The following is a 22,058-nucleotide window of genomic DNA, read 5'->3' on the forward strand; positions in this document are numbered from 1 at the left end:
CTGTTCACCTGGCCATGACGTCATCATGCACCTGGCGGTCTCGCGGGAACGCGCGATAGTTGGGCGCCATTTTGAATATTTACCTTGGAGTTAGCAGGCAACGAAAACAAAGTTTCAACTGACTCACCCGGCAGAGATTTTCCTATTCAGACCCAGTATGGGGTGATCGGGACAGTAACGAACTCGACACACTTCTCGGGAGAAATGGGAGTCTAAAGTTAAGCCAGGTGAGACATTTTGACGTTAATATGGTCAGGTAGTAATTAACACGTTAACGGCATTTACCTGTGTGGTTCGATTGGGGCGGTTTAGCGTCGTGCGTCCAGGTAACGTTTAAGGTTGGGATTAAGTCATTTGTGCAACATGCCGTCATTTACGGTCAATCTAGTGTGATTTAACGACTACGTGTCTGTACAAGTCGCAAGAGAACAGATCACTCGTAGTTTCCCAGTCATTGAGAGACGACTGATATTTTCAAGAACGCAACTATGTTGAAAACTTTAGCCAAAGTTTAAAAACTTAATTATAAGAATTATAAAAGATGCCAGCTATTCAACTACCAGAGGAAAGCTATTGATAACGTTAAACGTGAATTTTTGCCCGATTCGCATGGCATCTCCAACATTGCAGACAAATGAAATGGTTAAACCGTTACCACCTAGCATCGATAGCATCGATCAACTTGTGATAATCCAGACAATTTGTATAATACATGTGATGTAGTAAACGCCTCCAGTTGAGCCATTGATAACGTTGAAAGTACGACAGGTGTTGTGCAATGGCCGATCAGGTAACCAGAAAACCTGGGAAACGGACCAGCCGGAAAGTCAGGGGCAACATGAAGTCTTTGTTACATGTGGGCAGTGTTAGCTCACCTGATCCGCACTAGCTGTTGTGTTTGTGGACTCAGGCCTTTAAAAGCAAGGCCATTGAACCATGAATCAGTCTAACATTTCACAACACAGCGGGAATGCCAGACAATATCAGACAGAACTGTTTTCAGACACAAACAGAGTTGTCTAAAGCAACATTTGCTAATTGGAAAAAAAGTTTTCTATTTCGAGTAAGAGGACATTCTCCTTAATATATTACATGTTACCATGTTATGTGCTTTATGCCACTACACCATCACTTCACCTATTTAAACAGGCACCTGAAAACAAATATTTATTTTGGGGATCAATTCACGAAAAACCCATTTCTGCAGGATAAACGGCACTTTAAACCAAACAGCTAACTCGGCCCAACAGTGCACTAAATAATTCACATCTGCTAAATGTATTTATGACTTAGTGTCCAGACCATCTGTCAAATGCACTCATTTCTCCTCTTGTGGTTAATAGGTGTGTTGGGACTAATGGGATAATGACAGTAATAAACTTTAAACGCTATGGCTTAATTATAAAAAAAAACTATCTCAGGCAATGTTGCACCAATGCTGCTTCCAGTACAGATATGATGTGTTAAACCTTGCTGTGATTTCCCAGCAGCATGTAAGCCATCAGCAGAAGACCAATGCCTGCTGCTATTCCGTCCAACTCATCCGGAGGTGCCAACCACAAGCTGCGGCCTCTGCAGAAAGCTGGCAGGTCCCACAAACACCTCCTGCGCCACTACCATGACATCGCCTCCAGCCTCTTCAGCTCAGAGAGACTGCATGGTCTGGAGGAACTATTTCTGGCAGCGGCCAAGGTAAATCTACTGTTCTAAAGCATATGAAAAGGTTATGTTACTTTTATTGCCATATACATGTGCATAATGGCATTATCATTTTTCACAAGGTAGCAGATTTCCATTGAAAATCCCTTGTTTGATTTTCACTGTGAATGGAGAATTATACTCCTACTACTGTAGTAGTCTGGAGTATTTAATGGTTCTGAAGGCACATTTAAATACTTTGAAGCATATGAAATATTACACTACTCTATCTATATAAATCATAATATGATGCTCAGACACATGCACAATGAAGAGTTTGGACATTGAGCCACCTTGAAAGTGATTCCCACCAAAAGGGATCTACAGGGATAACAGTCCATATGTAAAGAAAACTGTTTTGATAAGTCGGAAAATGTTAGTTGTCAATAGCAGGCAAATATATGAGGCTGCTGTGTCCAAGAAAGAGGGTATTCAGGAATCCAATGTTCAGAGTCAATTTGGATTCCAATCTTTAATTGTTATTCTTTGTGTAGTTTCCTCTGCATTTTTTTATATCAAGACAGGTATGCCTACTCAGGTAGGACAGCTGCATATCACTACTACGGAAGCATTAAAAGCTTGCTGGTTTATGTGTAAAATTAGATTGTGTTGAGTCCAACATAATATAAGACATTAAAATTGTTAATGTTAGTGTGTCTTGCTTATGCATGTCTGGACAAAGGTTAACGGGGGCCGCCCTAAGACGGTTCCCGTCCTAAGACGGCACGGACTTTTTGCTGATCTTATTATCCATAAGTACACCGTGTTTGTTACCACTGACTATGCTGATTACAAAGGCAAATAAACCAAGTCCATGCACACAGCTTTAATTTGCATTCCAAGTATACTTTAACATATTTACTTCATGTTTTTTTAAAAACAGAATTCTAATGGTAATGTTGACAGTGCTGAATCACTGCGGTCACCGGCCTCTGCGTATTGGCGGCTCGTGTCGCTAACTATACGAACTCTTTCAAGCAGTCACACAACTGCCATGACACACATAAATAAAGCTCCATAAAACACTATGAATATGGGTCTTTAAATGTTTGTTGAGTAGAAAAGCAAGCAAAAGGAAGCGACATAAACATTGCCACCATTGTACTCCCAAGGGAGTGTGGCCGTGAAGGTGGCAGACTAGAGAACGCTCCAAAGATTTATTTGACTGTAACAAATGATTCGTGCTGTCTATGAAAATAAGACTTGATAGAGAGATGTAAATGATATTTTCATATAATCAGACAGAGTTTTGTTGATGTTGGCGGTGTCGTTTTTTCGTACTGGCTTTTTTAGTCGGGCGTTCACAATCAGTGCATTCAGCCCATTGCCCGTAAACACATCAGCTGGATTGTTCTAGGTACAGCCTTCCTCATGTGAGACAAGAAGTACATACAGTCACGATTTTAGTGTCAAAAGAAAGCTAAAATATCATGCTATTAATTTTTTTCTGTGTACTTAAATTTACCACTTACGTCTGAAGAGAGCAAAATGTAAAAAAAGCGTACCAAGTTAGGCACACTGTCCAGCGTAGCACAAAATTGGAAGGTTACATACACGAAATTGTCTTACAGTGTTTGCCGCTTGTAACACGCAGCGCATAAGGTTCATGAACCACATGAATGCATTTCTTATTCAAGTATGTTGTTCAAATCTATGTGTAAAAAAATCAGTCATCAAAATTTGACCACTCTCAGGCAACTAGCGATGGAGCGCCATGAGTTCGAGCGCAAGAAAAAGCGTACCGTGTTGGGGCACCTCCCGTTAAATGAGATTTTTACCAAAAGGAATAACACGAACATTTATTCTTTATTTCAGGGTGGTGACTATGAAAGAGTTTTCAACTTCCTGCAGCGGCGCAGCCAAGACGTAAGTACCAGAATACAGCAAAATCTACCAGTATTCATTTATGAATTATGTGTGTACCCAGGAGAGGTAATCATCTAGCATGACTGGGATAAAGTACCACACACCAGGTATGGTGCACATGACTGTCCCATGTTCTCAGAGTCTCCATGTGTTCTGACTTTTTTTACTGGCTGCCACCTGTTCGTGTTCAACAGCATTGTGTGTCTTACAGGTCATCAGTATTGATGTGAAGGAGCCAAGAACAGGAAACACAGCCCTGATCTGGGCTGCACAGAACGGCCACACCAGGGTAGGTACTACTGTGACTAACAGAAACTACAGTTATACGGTCCATTTGGTTTCCCAGAGAGCAGCTTACATATGCCAGTAGTACAAGCAGAGAGGTTATAGGTGCAAGATATCTTCTGACTTGTCAATATTCTGGACCAGTAGTTTTATAGAATATGACACATTAGGTTTTATAGAATATGTAAAATCAAGTGTTTTGAACAAAATATCCTGACTGTGTTACCAACAACAAAACTTTGGCACAGGAAGGAGTCAGGTGACTCTGATCCCTCATGCACACAAAGGGCTTATACTGGCCTAGTTGATTGCTATCAGTATAATTGGCCTTACCTAAAGATTAAATCTAGGTGACCATCTGTTCTTGTATAGTTTTTAAACCTTCTAAAGATACATGTAATGCAGTACAAATATACATGTACTTTTAACACATATTGGAAAATGTAGATGTTTAAATATAAATATGTACTGAGATGCAGCTTTGTTTATCTTGACTTACAGATAGTAGACCTGTTGTTGAAATATGGTGCTGACATCACCTTACGTAACCATGAGGGCCAGACAGCCATGGACCTGGCCCCTGCACACTTGTGTCGCATGCTGCTGGAGTCTGTGGACAGGGTGGGGACGTCCCACAGACACCTGCTGCAGGCTGCCTGGCAGGGAAACACCAGGAAAGTCAAGGCATTGTTGGTAAGGCCTGCCATTCAAAGGGTATTAACCTAAAGCACATTTAAGTAGCTGTTTGGCTACCAGTTCTCTATTGGTTACGGGGATAGGCAGCAGGGAGAAGGTTAAGGATAATGTATTGAGTTTACAGATATCGCCATGCAACAAAAGAAATTCGATTTCCTCTTACAGGTGAGTCAAGATAGAAATTATTGACTCAGATCCAGAGGACATGTAATTTCAAATACTGGACAAAGATGTATTCTTCAACTTCAAGTTTATCATTTAGCACGCAGGCAGAATCGTTGGTATTCTACTTTTAAAGTTTAAATAAGCTATTTGTACACATCATTTCTGTCAGAATTAAAACTGTTTGTCCTTTCCAGGGTGGTCGAAAGGCCCTTGACATCAACTGCAGTAATTCTGAAGGCTTCTCACCCCTCCTGTTGGCAACAAGGGACATGGACATGTTCCAAGATCGTATGTTTCTACCCTTCTCTACTGGGACATTTCGTTTACCAGTTATGTGATTTTGTGCACCTGACTTTCAATCTACCCATATTTAAGTACCAGTAGAGAATAGTGCATCAGAACTCGATGTTTGTTTGAGTGTACAATAAACCTTTATTCTCTTGCAGTTGTTCCAGGTCATCATAATCCTACAGATGTTGTAAAAGAGCTGATTGGAAAGAGAGCGTAAGTATTAGAGTACACCTGTAGCTAATGGATAACTTCTTTTGCTAGAAGGATGTTCTAGTTTTGAGGTGGATTTTAGCTGTAAAGTTACATAATGTGATTAAGGTTTGATTTCATGTTTTGTGTGAGTCCAGATTCTGAAACATACCTTGTATGTTGACTTAACTTTCTGTGTCCCCAGAGATGTGACTGCCTATGATGATGAGGGTAAGACACCCCTGCACCTGGCTGCATCTGCTAAGGGTCAGGGGTCAGAGAAGGTGGTGGCAGCTCTTATCAAAGGAGGCTCTGATGTTGGTAAGAGACTTGGAACATTCATGTTGGAATGTAAATAGATCATTACATCGCTCTTGGTGATAACATGAATAAATTGTCATCCCATGGACATGTACTATACTAGTAATGAAAATCCAAAGAGTACCTTAAGTGGATTCAGGATCTAACTTGTGCCCAGATGTTATATTTCAGTTCACCTTCAAAATGTGTCTATTTTATTTTACAGATGCTCCAGACAAGCGCAGTTTGACCCCCATCCACTGGGCCTCCCAGGTTGGCAAAACCTCCTCAGTTCTGACACTGATCGAGGGTGGAGCTGATGTGAATGTTAAAGGATGGTCTGGGGCTACACCGCTACATGTCTCAGTAAGTAATTGTGTCAACAATTATCATTACATTGAAGTAAAGATAATATCGCATGGAGTGATCTAAGGCACAGAAGTAGAAAACCAGCCCTCAAATGGTCAAAAGTTTAACAAATTTTGTTACATTGGAATCTCTAGAATGTAATTGCTGTGAGTCTGAAGACTATGGCTGAAGAAAAGTACATAATGTGAAGAATGCATTGATTGTTGTGCGATATTTTCCCCAGGCCTCCCATGGCCACGAGGAGTGTTCAGCTGTACTGCTGGAACATGGGGCAGACATCACGAGTGTGGACGATGCAGGAATGACACCTGCTGAGGTGGCCAAGGGAAAGAGACTCAAGAGTGCACTTAGAGGTTAGTAATGTACCTTAGTAGAAAAAAATATTACTCATCATTTTTGGTTCAATGTAATCATTATGAAATAAAAAAAATTATGATATTATTTAAGAATATTGTGTAGGTCTGAACATACACATAGCCGAAGAGGCCTCCTGAACTTCCTCCTAACCTTGGTTGGGAGTGGCTCAGAAGCTGCCTGGCCAGAGTCAGCTGGTAGTTGTTGCAGTTGGGTGGTGTTCATGCACCAGCTGAATGTTTGAAATTTTTGGCCGGGACAGGGAGGTCTGTAATGGGTAGGCTGGTGGTTAATTAGACGTTGGCTGGTGGTTGGCTGGTGATTGGCAGGTGGTTAGGAGTAAGTCAGTAGTAGTCAGTGTGTGTTTGAGAGTGAAATTTGACTCTGGTCAGACTTCTCCTGACCTACCACCAACCTTGACTGACTGGTGGTTGGGAGCCATGTTCTGCTTATGTGTGACTAAGGCTTTACTGAAATGCCATATCAGTTCCCTCTATTGACTTATTGAAATGGTAATTGTACTGTCTGTAGTACCAATTTTGTAGTCTGTAAAATAACAAAGGGTTATTTGTTAATAATTGATGAGTGAATAACCAGTCAGTAGGGCAACAGTTTGCTCAATAAACTGGACAGGTAAAATGTGATTTACTTCAGACTCCATTTTTTTTCTTGAAATCTTAAAGATTTGATATGATTTGTATTTCCCTTGTGTCTACGATATAAAAAGAATATTGGGAAAGTTGGGGCACTTACACGGCAGGGAATTTACTGTCATGAAGAAAAACAAACAATGCATGAAATGTTGCAACCATCACTCCAACAGTAACACAAAGGAACGTATTTGCATGTAAATACATATTAACCAATGTTGTGGAAAAGTAGATTTAGCAATCTAGATCTGGACATGATTAAGCACCTACATAAAGTCAGACTGAAGACGGTGTTTGTTGTACTTACTTCATTTTAGAAATATATCAAAACCTTCCTTTACTTTCTTCTTTAATTGATTTCTTGTAATTGTAATATCAGAGGCATGGACAGAGGCCACCCACTCGGACAGAAGCAGAGAGCTAACTCCAGTTAGACCTCCATCCAGAAACCCTGCAGGTAAGAACAGTAATGATGAAGCAGATCTAATCATAACGATCTATCATACATGCGCACATTTTCAAACACACCTTGTTCTTTGAGGTGATACATATTTTGTCTATCTGCGTACATGTATAGTATAGATTTAGTGCAGGCAAGAAAATTTTCAGTCTGGTAATGAGTAACCAATTGTCACAGGAAAATACCCCCCAAGGGGCTCAGATTTTCAATGGTCACCTTTTATATAGGAGTAGTTTTGTGTCTTGACCTTTTCCCTTGTTTGCCTCCACAGAACAAAAGGAAGAGCAGACATTGGATGATTCCATACAGGGACGTTCCTCCAGCTCGCCAGTGCTGAGCTCCACCCCCCTCCGTAAGTAACAGGGCTGTGATTGGTTGTGGTAATGATGTGGTTTGTTCACAACGTGTCATCCTTTGTTACATCATGATCAGGCTGTCACATTATAACTACAGAAGTGACCTTTCAGTTACCATTCAGTCTGCACCAGTCCTAATCAATTATGGATGTGAAACATGAATTCATTTTGTTGAAGGCCTTTATGACAAGTACCCATGAGCCCCATGGACTGCCTGGTGGGACATATACTAGTACCTGGAGATGTCATGATTATGAATATCATGTTTTTTATGACAAAAATGTTGAATTTATTGATAGTCTTAGAAGAAGAAGTAATAACTATTTGTTTTAGTACACTTCTTGTCCAGTATGACAATTATAATTGGGGAAAGGATTAGCTATTGTATAGCTGCATGTGAAGCTTTGTAAATATCATGTTGTGGTGAGCAGAAAATGTCACTGACCAATGGTTTGAAAACAGACATCCGGGCGCTCCAGCACCTGGCTGCAGAGGAGAGGAAGCTTCATGTAGCTGATCCTGGCATGGCGGATGGAGAGTCAAGTCCAAGGTGAGACAATTATATACAGTTGATGTGGGCTGAGATTAAATCAATAAGATGCCACATCCTATGTAGGGGATAAGATCAAATATAGAATTAACTGTTTGTATCAGTGTTGAAAATAGGTTAGGTATAATATTCATGATGTTCCACATTTTTCAAGGTTTGCATATGCCAAATTTGTAATGTGTGCAATTGTGATAATGAGTAATAATTGTTTTCATTGAGAATGATGATTCAAAGTTGTTGTTTTTTTGTACTTCAGGGATTCTGTGAGGAAATTAGGGGTTCCTCGTGTATCCAGTAAGACTCCCCCCAGACACCACCGGACCCGACAGAACAGCAGTGACAGGGCCACACTGGCTCCCCTCATCCTGTCCAGGGCACAGGTCAAGCAGAACAAACTAAAGACTGCGCTCCGTGGTGTGACAGACTCCCCATCCTTACACATCAGGGGGAAGGGCAGGCTGAAGATCACAACCATGGCCAGACACTGTGAGTAATGATAGTAACTAAGTGTGGGGTGATGTTTCATGGCTGTGGGTAGATTCATGGTACACTTGGACTTATATATGATGCAAGTTGCCTAATGCATAACAGATATCTAATTTTATTACAGCTAAACTAATTCAAAGGGCAATTGTAGGTCTGAAAATTATTAGTCAATACCCTGTAGGTATGATTCAGCACCAAGGACAGGGACTATATTGAAAGTTTTAGTTTGAAAACAGATGCAAATGTATCCTGAAGACACAGTATATTGTGCTTTTGGTCTTGAAAGGCTCTTACAAGGTGTGTAAGAAGTATACTCAACATTCATAAACTTCCAACCAGAATTTAGACTAGCTCCTGTAGACTATTATATTTCAACATTAATTAAATGGATGGCTATGCAAACTGAATTGTTCATCCATCCTTTATGAGAACTGGATGATGTAACCTTGTCATGTGTCCCTCTAGCTCATCCGTCTCCACGGCAACAGGATCCGCTGCCCCAGCTGGTGGCCCCTGTGTCAGTCACCATGCTGGAGCTGGGCATCACAGATGGGGTGAAGGAGAAACGGTAAGGATCTGCCTTGGATATTTGTAACTGATTATGTCACTGCAATGAGAAATCCTGATGCTGTGAAGTCTGTGCTGATGACTGTTTGTCTTGAATAATGCAATCAGGCACATTAAGGGTATCAGGGTGAATGTCTAATGCTGAATAACATACACGTACAGTTTTATAGACTGAGCTATATTCTTTGTATAATTTTGCAGACTTCAGAGACTAGAGAACAGCCCCATTGGTGCTCTGATACAGAAAAGACCGAGAATCATGTCGTTTTCTGGATCTGCATGCAGCAAGAAGTAAGTACCTTTCAATGTTATACAGAGCTTTTCAATGATTTTTTACATAATGTAGTAACATCAATAAAATTTCTGATCTTTGTTTGTTTAGAGGGGTGGGGGTGGGGTACTGATGACAAGTACTGAATACTAGATTTGGTTGATGCCAGAACATCATATTTATTTCATACATGGTGTACACTAGCTGCAAAACTAGTCTGGCTGCATGGACACCAAATAGGTTGATACAACGTGAGCTCATTTTCTTACAGGTTTTCCCCGCGGGACAGACGGGTGAACTCCGACCCCTGTGCCGGTGATGTGGCAGCGGCATGTGAGATGTACATCAGACAGGCCAGCAGGTTACAGTACAGGCTGCCTTCTCCTCATCTGGAGCACAGGGAGGAGGAGGAGAGCAGGTCACTCTGTAGTCAGGTAGGTGTGGGGGCCATCTGGGAGGACTCATCTCTAAATTGTACTTGTAAGTTTAGTAAAGATACAGTTCTAGTCAATATTCTTTAAAGAGTAAGATAGGTTCAAGTCTATTGAATATAAGTTAGGTTCTTGTGGGATTCAGGTTCCTCCCTCCTCTTTTCATCAGAAGGAAAGTCGTGAATCTTCCCCCTTCCTGCCCCCTCCCTCACCTCGCCAGTTCCTGTGCAGCGGAGGAGAAACATCAGTAGAGACATCTCCAAGAAGTCAGGGTAAGCAATACTTGACACATTGGCACATAAGATTTGCAGAGCTCTGCTGTTCATACATTTATAATCACCAGAAATTTCCCATTTACTGTTCACAGTTCACATTTGCAGTGTTTTTTTCATACGTTTTACCTATTTTTTTTGGTATAAATGTTGATAATTGTGTTTTCAGATGGCAGTACTGAAGATTTAGCAGAGAAGGAGGGTTCTGTAGTCAGTGGAACCAATACATCTTCACTGCTTTCAAGATCTTCATCATTTGTTATAGAAGACAGTCAGCTAAGAGGAAGGTCACAAAGACTAGGATGTGGCAAAGGCAAGGCAGACACTCATCATAGGAGCATACCACCTGTTGCTCCAGATACTCATCAGAAGACAGAAACTTCTACAGAACACTCAAGCTCACCAGATTCCACAAGCCAGGAAGTCCAGCATGCAGTTATGCAAATCAAATCAGTAAAAAAATCAGCTAACAAACCAACTGTGGCACCAGCAAGTGATGACCAGCAGGTAGATAGACATAGAGCAGTTCAAGGGGTTTCTGGTGAGAAAGCATTGAAAAATGGTGCCAACACAAAACTATCAGAAACCCAGAACAAAGACTCTACTGGAGCAAAGGAAACAGAGGATGAAGGATGTAAAAGTCATGCTGAAAAAAACTCAAAGTGTCCAAAAGAGAGCAATGAGACAACAAGCATTTCAGAATTTGTGGTGTCAAAAGGAAGCGCAAGCAAAGATAATGCAAGAAAGAAAAGAACTAAAAAGAAGGTAGTCACAACAAATGGCTTGGATGATGTTGTGCCATATCAAAAGAAGACTTTAAAACAGTCCTCTATGAAGCCTAAATCTCCACAGCAAGAAGTGCGTGTCTGTGAGACTCCAGATTCCGACAGATATGCCACAATATCATACAGACTGAGTGAACAGCTCATGATGAGGAAGGACCAGAACTACTATCCAGTTCAACCAACAGTAGAATGCAAACAAAATGCAGTAGAGGTGGATGTGGAAGGTTCCACTCAAGAACACAGGGGTAGTGAAACTGATGTTGCACACAGTATGTCTAGTCCTGGTTCAACTAACACACTGCCAAGATTGACTGCTTCTGAATGCACAAATATCAACATGACTAGCAATAAAACTGACAGTAGCATGGCTACAGACTCAACAACGTCCAAAACTGTAAATAATGATAATGATGTGCAGTCTAGTCTCATTCTGCCTTCTGTTGAAATTATAAACCCAACCCCACAGACAACAATGGATGAGCCCACACCAATAATACAAGACTTTCTCAGTCTCCTGCCAATTCTCACACAAAATGACACACAAAATGTCAAGCCTAGTAGTGCCAAACCCACCAAGAAAAGTGCAGGAAAGAGAACAAGGGAGACATCATCCAACAGACAACAGAGACAGGGCTCAGGCAGCTCAACTAGGTCAGGTAAAAGCTCGTCTAAGTCTTCTGCCACATCTAATACGGCTGCTAAAAAATCTAGATCAGGAGATTCAGCAAAGGGCAAAATGCAACCACCTGCCAAACAAAAGAAGAGCAAGAAGAAAAAGAAGGAGGAAGTTGAAGAAGATCTGAGCAAGGTTGATCAAGGTGCCATTGCTTTTGTGTCTGGTCTTGGATGGCACATTCAGACTGACTATGCAGAAACGGACTATGCACCGTCACCTGACCTCCTGAAAGATATCACATCCCCAAGGTATGGGGAAGAAGAAGCCATAAGGGAAGTTAAACACACTTCTAAGAAACAGTCTAAAGACTCAAAGACACAGCTTTCCCCATTAGCAATGTCGGTAAATGGATTGAATGCGAAGAACTCAGGAAAAACACATGGAAATGTTGGCAGTATGGTTAGAAACTATTTCAAGGAAGGGACCTTGAGCAAATCCCTACCCAAACTTCTTCCTGAAACCCTGAAGGCCATCAGAGAGTTCTCTGACGACATGAAGGCAGCGACACTTCCCTTCCCCCCAGACAAGTCTGAAGACTTTGACATCACTGAAGACGTTAAAGCATCAACTCTTCCATTGCCTGACACAAAGTCTGGCCAGCTGGTTATTGACAACAGTAAACTGTCCCATGACTTACAGGTACAGCTACAGATTGACACAGAGAATAACAGAGACAATGTTCACTTGGGACAGTCTGCAGCTGGGAGTGTGGACACACGTACTACTTCCTTCCCAGATGATACTGAGTCTGTAAGCTCACATGACTCAGACCTGGATGCATTTTATCAAGAAGCTCTGATGCAGCTTGAGGATGAGGAGAATACAGATGAGAATGGTTCTATGGCTCCCATCCTGCTGGGCCATGGGAACATGAACGTTCCCCACACAGACAATGGTGAGGGCTGGTCCACGAGAATCACATCACGTAAGACTAGCTTTCAAACTGATCTAGATGACATAGACCAGACCATGTCTGTGTACTCGGAGTACAGCGCTGTAGTAGACAATGTGAAGTTTGTGGGAGAGGATGGAAGTGAGGTGAGCACCCTGACACCCCTCCCCCCTGATGACTATGATGGTGCTGATGAGACCACAGAACTGGTGATGGCTCCGCGGGGACCGGAGGACTTCAACAGCCTGAACTCTGAGGTACGGCTACCTGGCAAAAGTTCAGATTTGATCATATAGGCTGCATATAACCACAGGACTGTAAATTGTTCAATTAAGGCCTAATCCTGCTTATTGTATCATAACAATGTTCAGTGTCTAATTGAATTAACTATTGCTTACCGGTAAATCTTGTAAAATTGATGTACAGTTTATTGCCCAGATTCTATTGCAAAGTAACTTTTGCAGAAAATACACATACTAAGTCTTTTAATCAACTGAGAAGTACATAAACTGCCAGAGACAACAGGAGCTATTGTTATTGCAGCCTCACACCAGTATCCTGCGCAGCTGTGCCAGCCGCAGTAGTGGCCGCAGTGGCAGTGTGGCCACCTACAGCACTGAGGGGGTGGGGTCACAGGAGGAGGAGCAAGTCATTCAGTGGAAGAAAGGCAACCTGTTAGGGAAGGGTGCTTATGGCAAGGTGAGAAATCTGTAGGCACTTTGATTACGATAAAGAAAACTTCTCATGTATTGAATGTATGTCATTGTCATTGAATTTTTCCGAATGATACAGTACTTCAGTTGCAACATAGAAAACAAGGATTCACTACTTAATGTTAGAAATCGGTGGTGTTGTATGAAACATTCAACAACAGGTTGACATTGTTCTAATATCTATTTAGCTTGGTTGCATTTGTGCAATGCTATATTGTACCTGCCTATGTACAATGTAGGTGTGCTGTGGGCTGACGAGCCGTGGGGAGTTGATTGCTGTGAAGCAGGTGGAACTGAACACAGCTCACTGGGAGAAGGCTGAGCAGGAGTACCAGAGGCTGCGGGACGAGGTGGACCTGCTGCAGACACTCCGACACAGGAACATTGTCAGGTACATAGATACCACGTATACAATTAGATTGAAGCTGTGGCAAGAGACAATTTACTTAAGGTGTGACATTGTTCTGTAGCCATCTAATGGTGTAGTGTAGGGGTATGTTTGATGCCCTTGGGTGGATTCATGGTACAGTTGGACCTAAATATGATGCAAGTTGTTGAATGCATCACAAATATTCCATTTTTACTACTGCTAGACTGATTCAAATGAAAATTGTCAGTATCATTGCCTCTGTAGTCTGAAAATTATATGTTAAGTCCATGTAGGTATGATTCAGCACCAAGGACAGGACTATATTATTTGACAGTTTCAATTTGAAAACAGTATGCTATTTGTACAAGCTAGGTCACTCTGTACAATGTAACCAGCTGCTGCAGCACCTTGTACCTGCAAAGCTGGTGAGATACACCGAATGGTTGTTACATTGCTATACAAATATCAGAAAATTCAGTTTAAAGAAAATAATTTGTCTGCCCCAAAATATGAAACAGGAAAGAGTTAAGTCTCACATCTGTTCTTTTGATAACAGGTGTTTTATGGTTAACAACATGTGTTCAACTCTTCCCTCAGGTTTCTGGGCACCAGTCTGGAGGGTAACGTGGTGAACATCTTTATGCAGTTCATCCCAGGAGGAACCCTGGCCTCCCTGCTAGCACGCTTTGGTGTGCTGGAGGAGGGTGTGGTCAGCAGGTACACCAGGCAGATCCTCATAGGTGTGGAGTACCTGCACAACAACAACATCATCCACAGGTCAGACACTCTGCTGATAATAACAGTAACATTGCCTACAGATATGGATCACAATAGCTTGATGTAAACATGTGTACATGTATGTATGTTAACTGTATTGGTCAATAAGTATGTTGAATTGTTTGTAAAATGATACTACAGGCAGTATCTTAATGTTGTCAAGACTTGTTCTTACTATTTATTTATTTGTTCAGCTGTTAACAAACAGCCAGGGCTGCCCAACTAGCCGTAGGATATTGTCAAGGGCTAACCCTGTACATGTTCGCACATGTTCGCACACAACGGGTTATTGGTTATTGTTCTTACTACGTCTCTCTTGGTACAACTCTTGTATGTACAGGGATCTGAAGGGGAACAACATCATGCTGATGCCCAATGGTGTGATCAAGCTGATTGACTTTGGCTGTGCCAGGCGTGTGTGCGAGCGGCTCAGTGTCTCCAACAGCCAAGTACTGAAGTCCATGCGAGGTCAGTCACCCAACTTTTGCTTCCTGTATTTTCTTGATCATTTAAAAGAAGATACTCACATGTCTTGTGTTTTCTATTTTATGAGACTATTGTCAGGATTTCTTTGAAAACATTCTTATGGATTGCTAGGCACCCCATACTGGATGGCTCCTGAGGTGGTGTCAGAGTCTGGCTATGGTGTGAAGTCTGATGTGTGGAGTGTGGGCTGTACAGTGTTTGAGATGTTGACAGGGAAGCCACCCTGGGCGGACATGGCTCCCATGGCTGCCATCTTCCACATTGGCAGTGGCAAGGAGGTAGAAACCTGTTCTTTCTGTTCAGCTGATACATGTCAGAATAGAGATTGCGATCTGGTAGAATTGCTGATTCTACCAGCAGAGATCCTGATCAGAATCTCTGTCAACAGACACTCCAATCATGATCACTTGCCACTTCTGCCAGGTTGCAATCCCTACCCTGACTTATGCACATGTCCATGATACTTGTTTCTTGTTTTAAACTACAGATTTATCCATACATTGCAAGACTTGATTTGTTTTTGTTGTTGTTTAGGTGCCTGAGCTACCTGACACAGCCTCCCCTCCTGCCCACAACTTTGTCCATGCCTGCCTGACAAGAAACCCAGCCCAGCGGCCGTCAGCCACACAGCTGCTCAAGCACTCCTTCATCCTGAGGAGGCAGGAGGAAGACTAGTCATGTCTGCAGAGACCTGGGGGAATAGTTCATCTCCACCAGACTAAGTATGCTGGCTATAACAGTCTACATATTCTACACATCCGCTTACTAACTATGCTGACTGAGAATCATTGACCGGGGGAGTTAGGCCACCATGGGGCAACATTTTTCCATGCAGGGGAAAATGTTACCTTTCCTAGAGAATAACTTCCCTCACCAATTATTTGCCCTATTTTTGCCAAATTCTACTATCTGTTACTATCTGTAGCCTCTCTGGAAGGCTAGTGGAGGCTATGTAATTGTGAGGAATAATGATGTTCTGTTCAATGTACCAGACATACAGTAGAAAGCTGGGCCACAGGTCAGACTTCACAGACATGTCAAACTGTAACTGGATAATGGTGTTGCTCACATGTCTTTCTGTAAAATGTTGCCATTTGTAAATGTGCATGATTTGTATTAAAAGTTTATGATGAGTTCCAAGTAATAGGAAATGTAAGTCTTTTGTGCCATATAAAGAGGAGCTAATCAAATTAACATTGCTGCAAAATTTGATTCTGTGTCAATAGAGATTGTAAGACTCTTCTAACCAACAAATGGGGTGATGAGCAGTACCCATGGACAGGACTACTATGCAATTCTAACTCTTACACAAACCACCAGGATTTGTTTGAATGACATATTAGAAAATTAAAGGAATCGCTCAAGTCAAAGCAGTTTTTAAAATGTTGTTACTAGCCCATTGTGTCTTCTATGTGTGGAGACATAGCTGGATTACATTTTGTATTTGATGTCCTTAACAGCCTTCTTGTGGCATGACAATTATTTGAAATCAGTATTATCAAGTGAAAATTTGCAGTGTGTGTACATGTTTATGCTTCCAATGTTAATGTATCCATGAAAAGATATTGGATATGTGTAGGTAATATGTAGCCCATAAATATCTGCCAAGCTTTATGTGATAGTTAAGTTATGAATGATAGTGTCCCAATGCACTGCAGGGTAAGTTTAAGTGGATTGCCCAAATAATACTTGTTATGTAAGCATTGCCTGTGATAATTCCTTTGGTGTGTTTGTTTGTCCAACAAGGTTTAAATGTGAGGTTGTTACATAAATGTTATAAATATGGAAGTTTTCTGTTTATAGTACTGACCTATTATGCTGCAGAGATGTGTACATGTATATTTTGTACAACAATGATGCTATGTGTATATCATTTGCTTCATGACATGTGTGGACAAAGATATTGTTCCCTTTGAATGAAAGATTTTGACTTCTCGATCAGAATGAAGTTGAACCACCATAATGGTGGGCACAGGCCGCAGCAGTGTTACTGGGAGTGTGCAGTGATTGAGTACTGATCACTTCCTCTACAGTGCCTTGATATAACTTCTGCAGTGACAACAGACAGATAGGAAAACAGTTGCGACATACATTGTACAAGGCCATCTAAATGGCTAATAATATTTGCCTGAGATGCTAATATAAGGGAAATTTTCGATAATTTAATTGAGTGTTTGTGTTGAAATTGACCTAATGATAAATAAAGAATCTGTATTTTTATAATGTACAATGTATTGTATACTATACCATGTAGTATTCCGTCCGAGAGTTCTTAATTGAGGTACTACTTTTTAACTTTAAACAGCGATGGACAAAGGAAAGTGCTTGTTGTGCATGTAAGTCTGATTTGTATGTAACCAAGATTTTAGAGGAAAGGTGACAAATGGTCTGATCCTTTTATTTGTTTGAGGAAGGTGTATAAAAAAGAAACTTGGAAATGTGAACTTTTTTTTTGCAAAAGAATTTGGCATGCATTGTATTCATGGGGTGATCTTGGTGAATGTTATATGTCTTAGTTGTCACCTGTTAGCATTACTCAGATGTTACCTATTATTTTTTTAGATCATGTATTGGATGTGAAGTATCTGTATATATTTGGTTGGTTGAATTGAATTCGTAATAAACCTATGAATGTCATGCCTAGATTCTTTTCTCACTCACTCAGTCACTGCCCAGTTTATCGACTGTGACAAGGATTAGACATTTTATTGTTCAAAAGATCTCCGTATGGCCCTCTGCTTGGAAGAACTTGAGGTAATGTCATGTTGGTCTGACAGATTGATTTTTTCGGTAAGTGGAGAAAAATTCAATACAGGCAAAACATGCAAAATCTTTTTTAAAGTGGTTGCACCACTATGTGAAAATGTTATGTACTGTTTAAATAAAATGTAATGTCCCCAACAAAAAATCTAACCAAAAAGTTTTGACAGGTGCTTGCAACTGTGACATAAAGATCAAATGATGAATACAGTGCTTGGTCTGAGGTTTGATCTCTTTATTCAAGACCCTTTGTCCTAAGGACCCATGAGTGTATTTCCACTACCACCAGTATCATCAACCACTTCTCTGCATCTGACAGTTCTCACTTCCCTCGTCTGCTTTCACTACAGATCATTCTCCTGGCTACACATTTACATGTGCACGTAGTTTTCTCTAACAGTCATTAAAGTGTCCATACCTACATGTATACAGCAGGCACGGATGACTTTAAAATGCCACTTTCTGCTATCTGCTGTTGACATTTCTGTAACCATTCTACAGTACAGCCTGTGACATGAAACACCAAGTTTGTGAGATGATGCCATCATCTAGGGCATCAACAGATGGAACTGTGATAGAAAGTATTGCCATAATACACTTTTGTCATGTTTGCCACTGTTCTGGACATGTGGTATTGACTACCATTGAAGATTTCTATTGTTCTGTTACTGTTACTGTCATCTTACTGTCCCTTGGCTGATTCCAACGAGAGAGGTCCTGTTACTTGTATAGGATAAATAACATCAAAAGTATAGTTTATATGTGCTAAAAATCCTCAACCCATCCACACCAGGCACAAACAACCCCATGTGGGGTAATATATAATCAGTATTCCAATCACATATTCATTAAAGATCCTAAAGGACACTAGAACAACACACCAAACAGTGACATAATATAATGACAAACACTATTGCAAAATCAACATATAGCATGAAAACTTTAAAAACATACAAGATATTGGGCACCTGCTGCAATTCTGTAAAGTAAAATGTGATATGTACAAATAAAATACAATATAAGGGATATGTGAAACTGCATAATTCCATGGCATCTTGCTTCACATTTTAAGTGAAATGGTGCTAAATCTTTTTAAACATTTGGCTTTGACAACATATTGAATTTACACAGTAGTAGTGGTCATCTAGTGGATGATATCTACATGTACATACATACATATATGTATGAATATCTATATCAAATTTTATATTACACCTTTGCTGTTTGTTACAGGTATGTTATCTATATATCTATATACATACAAACAACCCTTGAACAATAGATGCAGCTGAATACAACCTGCTTACCGGTATATACTAAATATTGTTGAAGATGAGCTGTTCATTCTACATTACAGCAGCACCACTGTGGTTTAGGCTGTTGCTTGAGGGGTACCTGCCGTACGCAACAATGAAGACTGTTTCTACCTTTCTTGTTTGACACATTTTTGAAGGATACACCTTTACACCTTTCGCATTGTTACTAGGCCTGAAAATGTCCTTGCCACAAAATAATGATTAAGATACTTCTGTTTATAAAGAATTATCTCAGTGGAAGACAGTGAGTAGAATAATGTAAAGTAAATTGTTGGGGTGTACTTTTCTGACACTACAAGCGGGACTTGTCTCGTAGCTCATAGAACAGGACGTAAGCCTCCGATGATATGACACTGCTGGCCGAGATGGAGCTCACTCTGAAAATAGATAAACAACAAACAATATGACAAGTCTGTGTGGCTATCAAATCGTACACATCATCACAAAAAGTATCTCCATGGTTGGAATACACCAGAAGCAACAGTGGAGGGATATGAAGAGACTAACCTTGAGTCGTTGAAGCAGTGCCAGTCGCCTGTGGTGGGGTACTTGCAGTATGCTGTGTAGTGGCCACCAAATGTTGTTCCTGAGTGGTTGGAGACTGCATACAGGTCATAGGTGGCTGGGGCACTTCCTATGTAGTACACAATGGGGAAATGTGTTATACTACTGTCTTGTGGAGTAACAGTTAAAATGAACACACACAATATAGGAACATACGATTCACACTAATCTCCAGGCAGATTTACCAGTGGCATAAGATAGTATCAAACCTGGTCAAGGAGTATAGCTGGCCAGGGGGAGTCAGCCGGCCACCGGCAATCTGCCCCCACTCAGCTTGAAGACAGACACACTACTACACACAAGTCCTTACCTCGGCTCTCAGGACAGGTGAACTCCTGCAGGTTGAGCTTGGCCAGGGGGAAGTTGACCGTTGTGGACAGCTTCTGGCGATACCTCATGCCAGAGAACCGTTTCAGGTGCAGCACCAGGATCTTGGGCAGCCTCTGCAGGAAGAAGCGCTTGGTGCACTTCCGACGGGCCTTGCATTTGGAGCAGGTCTGTTGGGGGTGGCAGGGGCTCAGTAAGGTTTGTAGTACAGTAGAGATTGCTCTAGTGAGCATGTTTTAAAATTCTCTCCAGAGATGTATATAGATATGTAATACCTTTCAAGTACTTTAGGTACTTGAATGGTACAGCATTTATTACAGAGCTTTCAATGAACACTAGTTACACTTCAATATGTTTATATTTGCCAAGAATGGACCTTGGATGCAGCACATTTAAATGGAAATAGGTGGAAGTAAAACATCTAATTTACTAGATCAGCTTTCTGTTAAGGACCAAAACTCACAGGTTTCTCATCCCCATCCAGGATCTCCTCTTCAACAAAGTCCCTTAGACAATCTCGGACATCAATGCTGGACTTCTGCAATAGAAAGATCTCAACATCAGCAAAATACTAGTATAGAAATTGTTTCTGTATCAGTGTGTACACTGCCACAGAACTTTGTAAGATATAAAAAAAAACAGTGCACTCTATTTGGTTGTGGAGTTGAAAACACTATGTAGAATCTTTGATTACTTTAAATTGGCAAAATTACAGCAAGAAAAATCACGATTCTCCAAGCAAACAAGCAAGAAAAGACAGGCTAATCATCTGTATTATGTACTGAAGAAAATTGAAAACATTTTTTTGCTCACCTTAGGTATTGGCAGCGACAAATCCCAGAAGGGGTCAAAGGTAACAGAACAATGCTGGCAGTGTGTGCACTGTAGTACACTCTTCAGCTGGCCCACAAACAGGTCTGAAACAAGAATAAAGATGTACCATGTACATGTGTATGTCCAAAATAAATTTACAGGACAAATGTTCAAAATGGTACATACAAAGGTGCAAGACAAAAGTACATTGTATATGTCAGTGACTCACTGACTATGCCTTGGATTTCTCTCAGATAACTCAAATCTTTAAGAGAAATTTGGCCATTTTTCCAGGCATGTTACAATTTATAAAAAGTAACACTACTGTCGTTATAAGTCCCTGCTCATTAACTGTTGTAGGCCTTTATCTTTCACAGGATTGAAAATGCATTAACCTTGTGGGCAAGACTTAAAATGAAAAAAAAATTACCTGCATTTATTTGTAAAGGAGTTGATACTTGCATTACTACTGTAGAACCTTAAGAAAGACAGCTCAAAATGAATACTGATAAGTTTGTTGAGGATGGTTTGTTCTATTACACTGCATCTTCAATATTTCCCATAGCTAACAAGTGTACCAGCACCAATAAGGTACACTAAGTGCTTACATGAAGTAATGAGGTCTACAGATACATAGATATACATTTGTACCTGTGATTTGGCTGTTGTCCCTGAGTAAGTACTTGTTCCAGGCATGTCGAGCCTTCCGCTCATCACTGCAGTGACAAAGCAACATGTAAGATATCAGATCATTACATACCCCTGTGCGAGATGACATCACCTATAGGTTATTATCATATAGCCAGATGGAGTTGACCAATCAGAGGCCCCCATTTCCTATGGGTTATCAGGCAGTAACCTGAAAAGTGGTCGGTTATTAGAATAACCGACCACTTTTTGGACCGCACCATTATAGAGGGGACAGGACGCTAATACTAGTGTTAAGTATTTGTCGATTATATCTATTAAACAGCGTACTGTACTTTATTTCGAACAATTTATGTTAAACTACAACACAATTAAAAAGATATAAATGATTTTTAAATAGAAAAAGATTGAACATGACTTTCAACACCCCCACTAAACAAACCCGATGGTCAAATTTGACTTCTATTCGGGGTATTAGAACACGAATCTTGTTCGATCTGACGTGATCGAACAGAACGAGCATTCTACCGGGGGTCACCCGCGGTCATCCGCAGGTTGCTACAGTAAACACGCAGAAAACGCCCTGTGTCAGTTGGATAGGCTTTATGTGTCAGTTGAATAGGCTATATGATAATAACGTTAATGCCCCGCCTTTTCCTCGGTGTATATGGTGAG

The 22,058-nt window shown here is 40.9% G+C and overlaps 2 protein-coding genes across 5 annotated transcripts in view; one reads left to right on the forward strand and one right to left on the reverse strand.

The window, feature by feature from the left end:
- The first annotated feature begins 54 nt into the window (after positions 1-54).
- On the forward strand, positions 55-17,592 carry LOC118427363 (ankyrin repeat domain-containing protein 12-like). 4 transcript variants are annotated; one of them, XM_035837128.1, is made up of 25 exons: positions 55-227; positions 1,491-1,692; positions 3,514-3,564; positions 3,776-3,853; positions 4,351-4,542; positions 4,905-4,998; positions 5,157-5,214; positions 5,396-5,511; positions 5,717-5,856; positions 6,083-6,212; positions 7,243-7,320; positions 7,595-7,675; positions 8,142-8,229; positions 8,486-8,715; positions 9,181-9,283; positions 9,484-9,573; positions 9,825-9,987; positions 10,154-10,256; positions 10,426-12,866; positions 13,153-13,308; positions 13,562-13,713; positions 14,290-14,469; positions 14,810-14,937; positions 15,067-15,233; positions 15,490-17,592. In XM_035837128.1, the coding sequence occupies exons 2-25, from the start codon at positions 1,516-1,518 to the stop codon at positions 15,628-15,630; spliced, it is 5,337 nt and encodes a 1,778-aa protein (XP_035693021.1). In that variant the 5' UTR covers positions 55-227; positions 1,491-1,515; the 3' UTR covers positions 15,631-17,592. The 4 variants fall into 4 exon arrangements, with proteins under 4 accessions (XP_035693021.1, XP_035693030.1, XP_035693013.1 ...); XM_035837137.1 differs by having other exon boundaries at positions 59-227; positions 1,488-1,692; positions 3,776-3,857; positions 4,355-4,542; XM_035837120.1 differs by having other exon boundaries at positions 59-227; positions 1,488-1,692.
- Positions 17,593-17,935: 343 nt separating this feature from the next.
- LOC118427382 (ubiquitin carboxyl-terminal hydrolase 2-like) overlaps positions 17,936-22,058 on the reverse strand; it is a gene marked incomplete at its 5' end in the record, with an annotated part of 13,253 nt that continues 9,130 nt past the window's right edge. The window contains 6 exon segments of the mRNA XM_035837153.1: positions 17,936-19,408; positions 19,539-19,665; positions 19,906-20,092; positions 20,386-20,460; positions 20,736-20,839; positions 21,387-21,451. Of these exon segments, the coding sequence (XP_035693046.1) occupies positions 19,324-19,408; positions 19,539-19,665; positions 19,906-20,092; positions 20,386-20,460; positions 20,736-20,839; positions 21,387-21,451 (643 nt within the window).

Source organism: Branchiostoma floridae, chromosome 1, assembly GCF_000003815.2.
Source record: "Branchiostoma floridae strain S238N-H82 chromosome 1, Bfl_VNyyK, whole genome shotgun sequence".
NCBI classification, from domain to species: domain Eukaryota; kingdom Metazoa; phylum Chordata; class Leptocardii; order Amphioxiformes; family Branchiostomatidae; genus Branchiostoma; species Branchiostoma floridae.

Coding starts and splice junctions, on each gene's coding strand:
- LOC118427363 (XM_035837128.1), top strand. CDS start 1,516: ATGCCTGCTGCTATTCCGTCCAACTCATCCGGAGGTGCCAACCACAAG. Junction 1,693..3,513: donor TATTTCTGGCAGCGGCCAAG/GTAAATCTACTG, acceptor TCTTTATTTCAG/GGTGGTGACTATGAAAGAGT. Junction 8,230..8,485: donor GATGGAGAGTCAAGTCCAAG/GTGAGACAATTA, acceptor TTTGTACTTCAG/GGATTCTGTGAGGAAATTAG.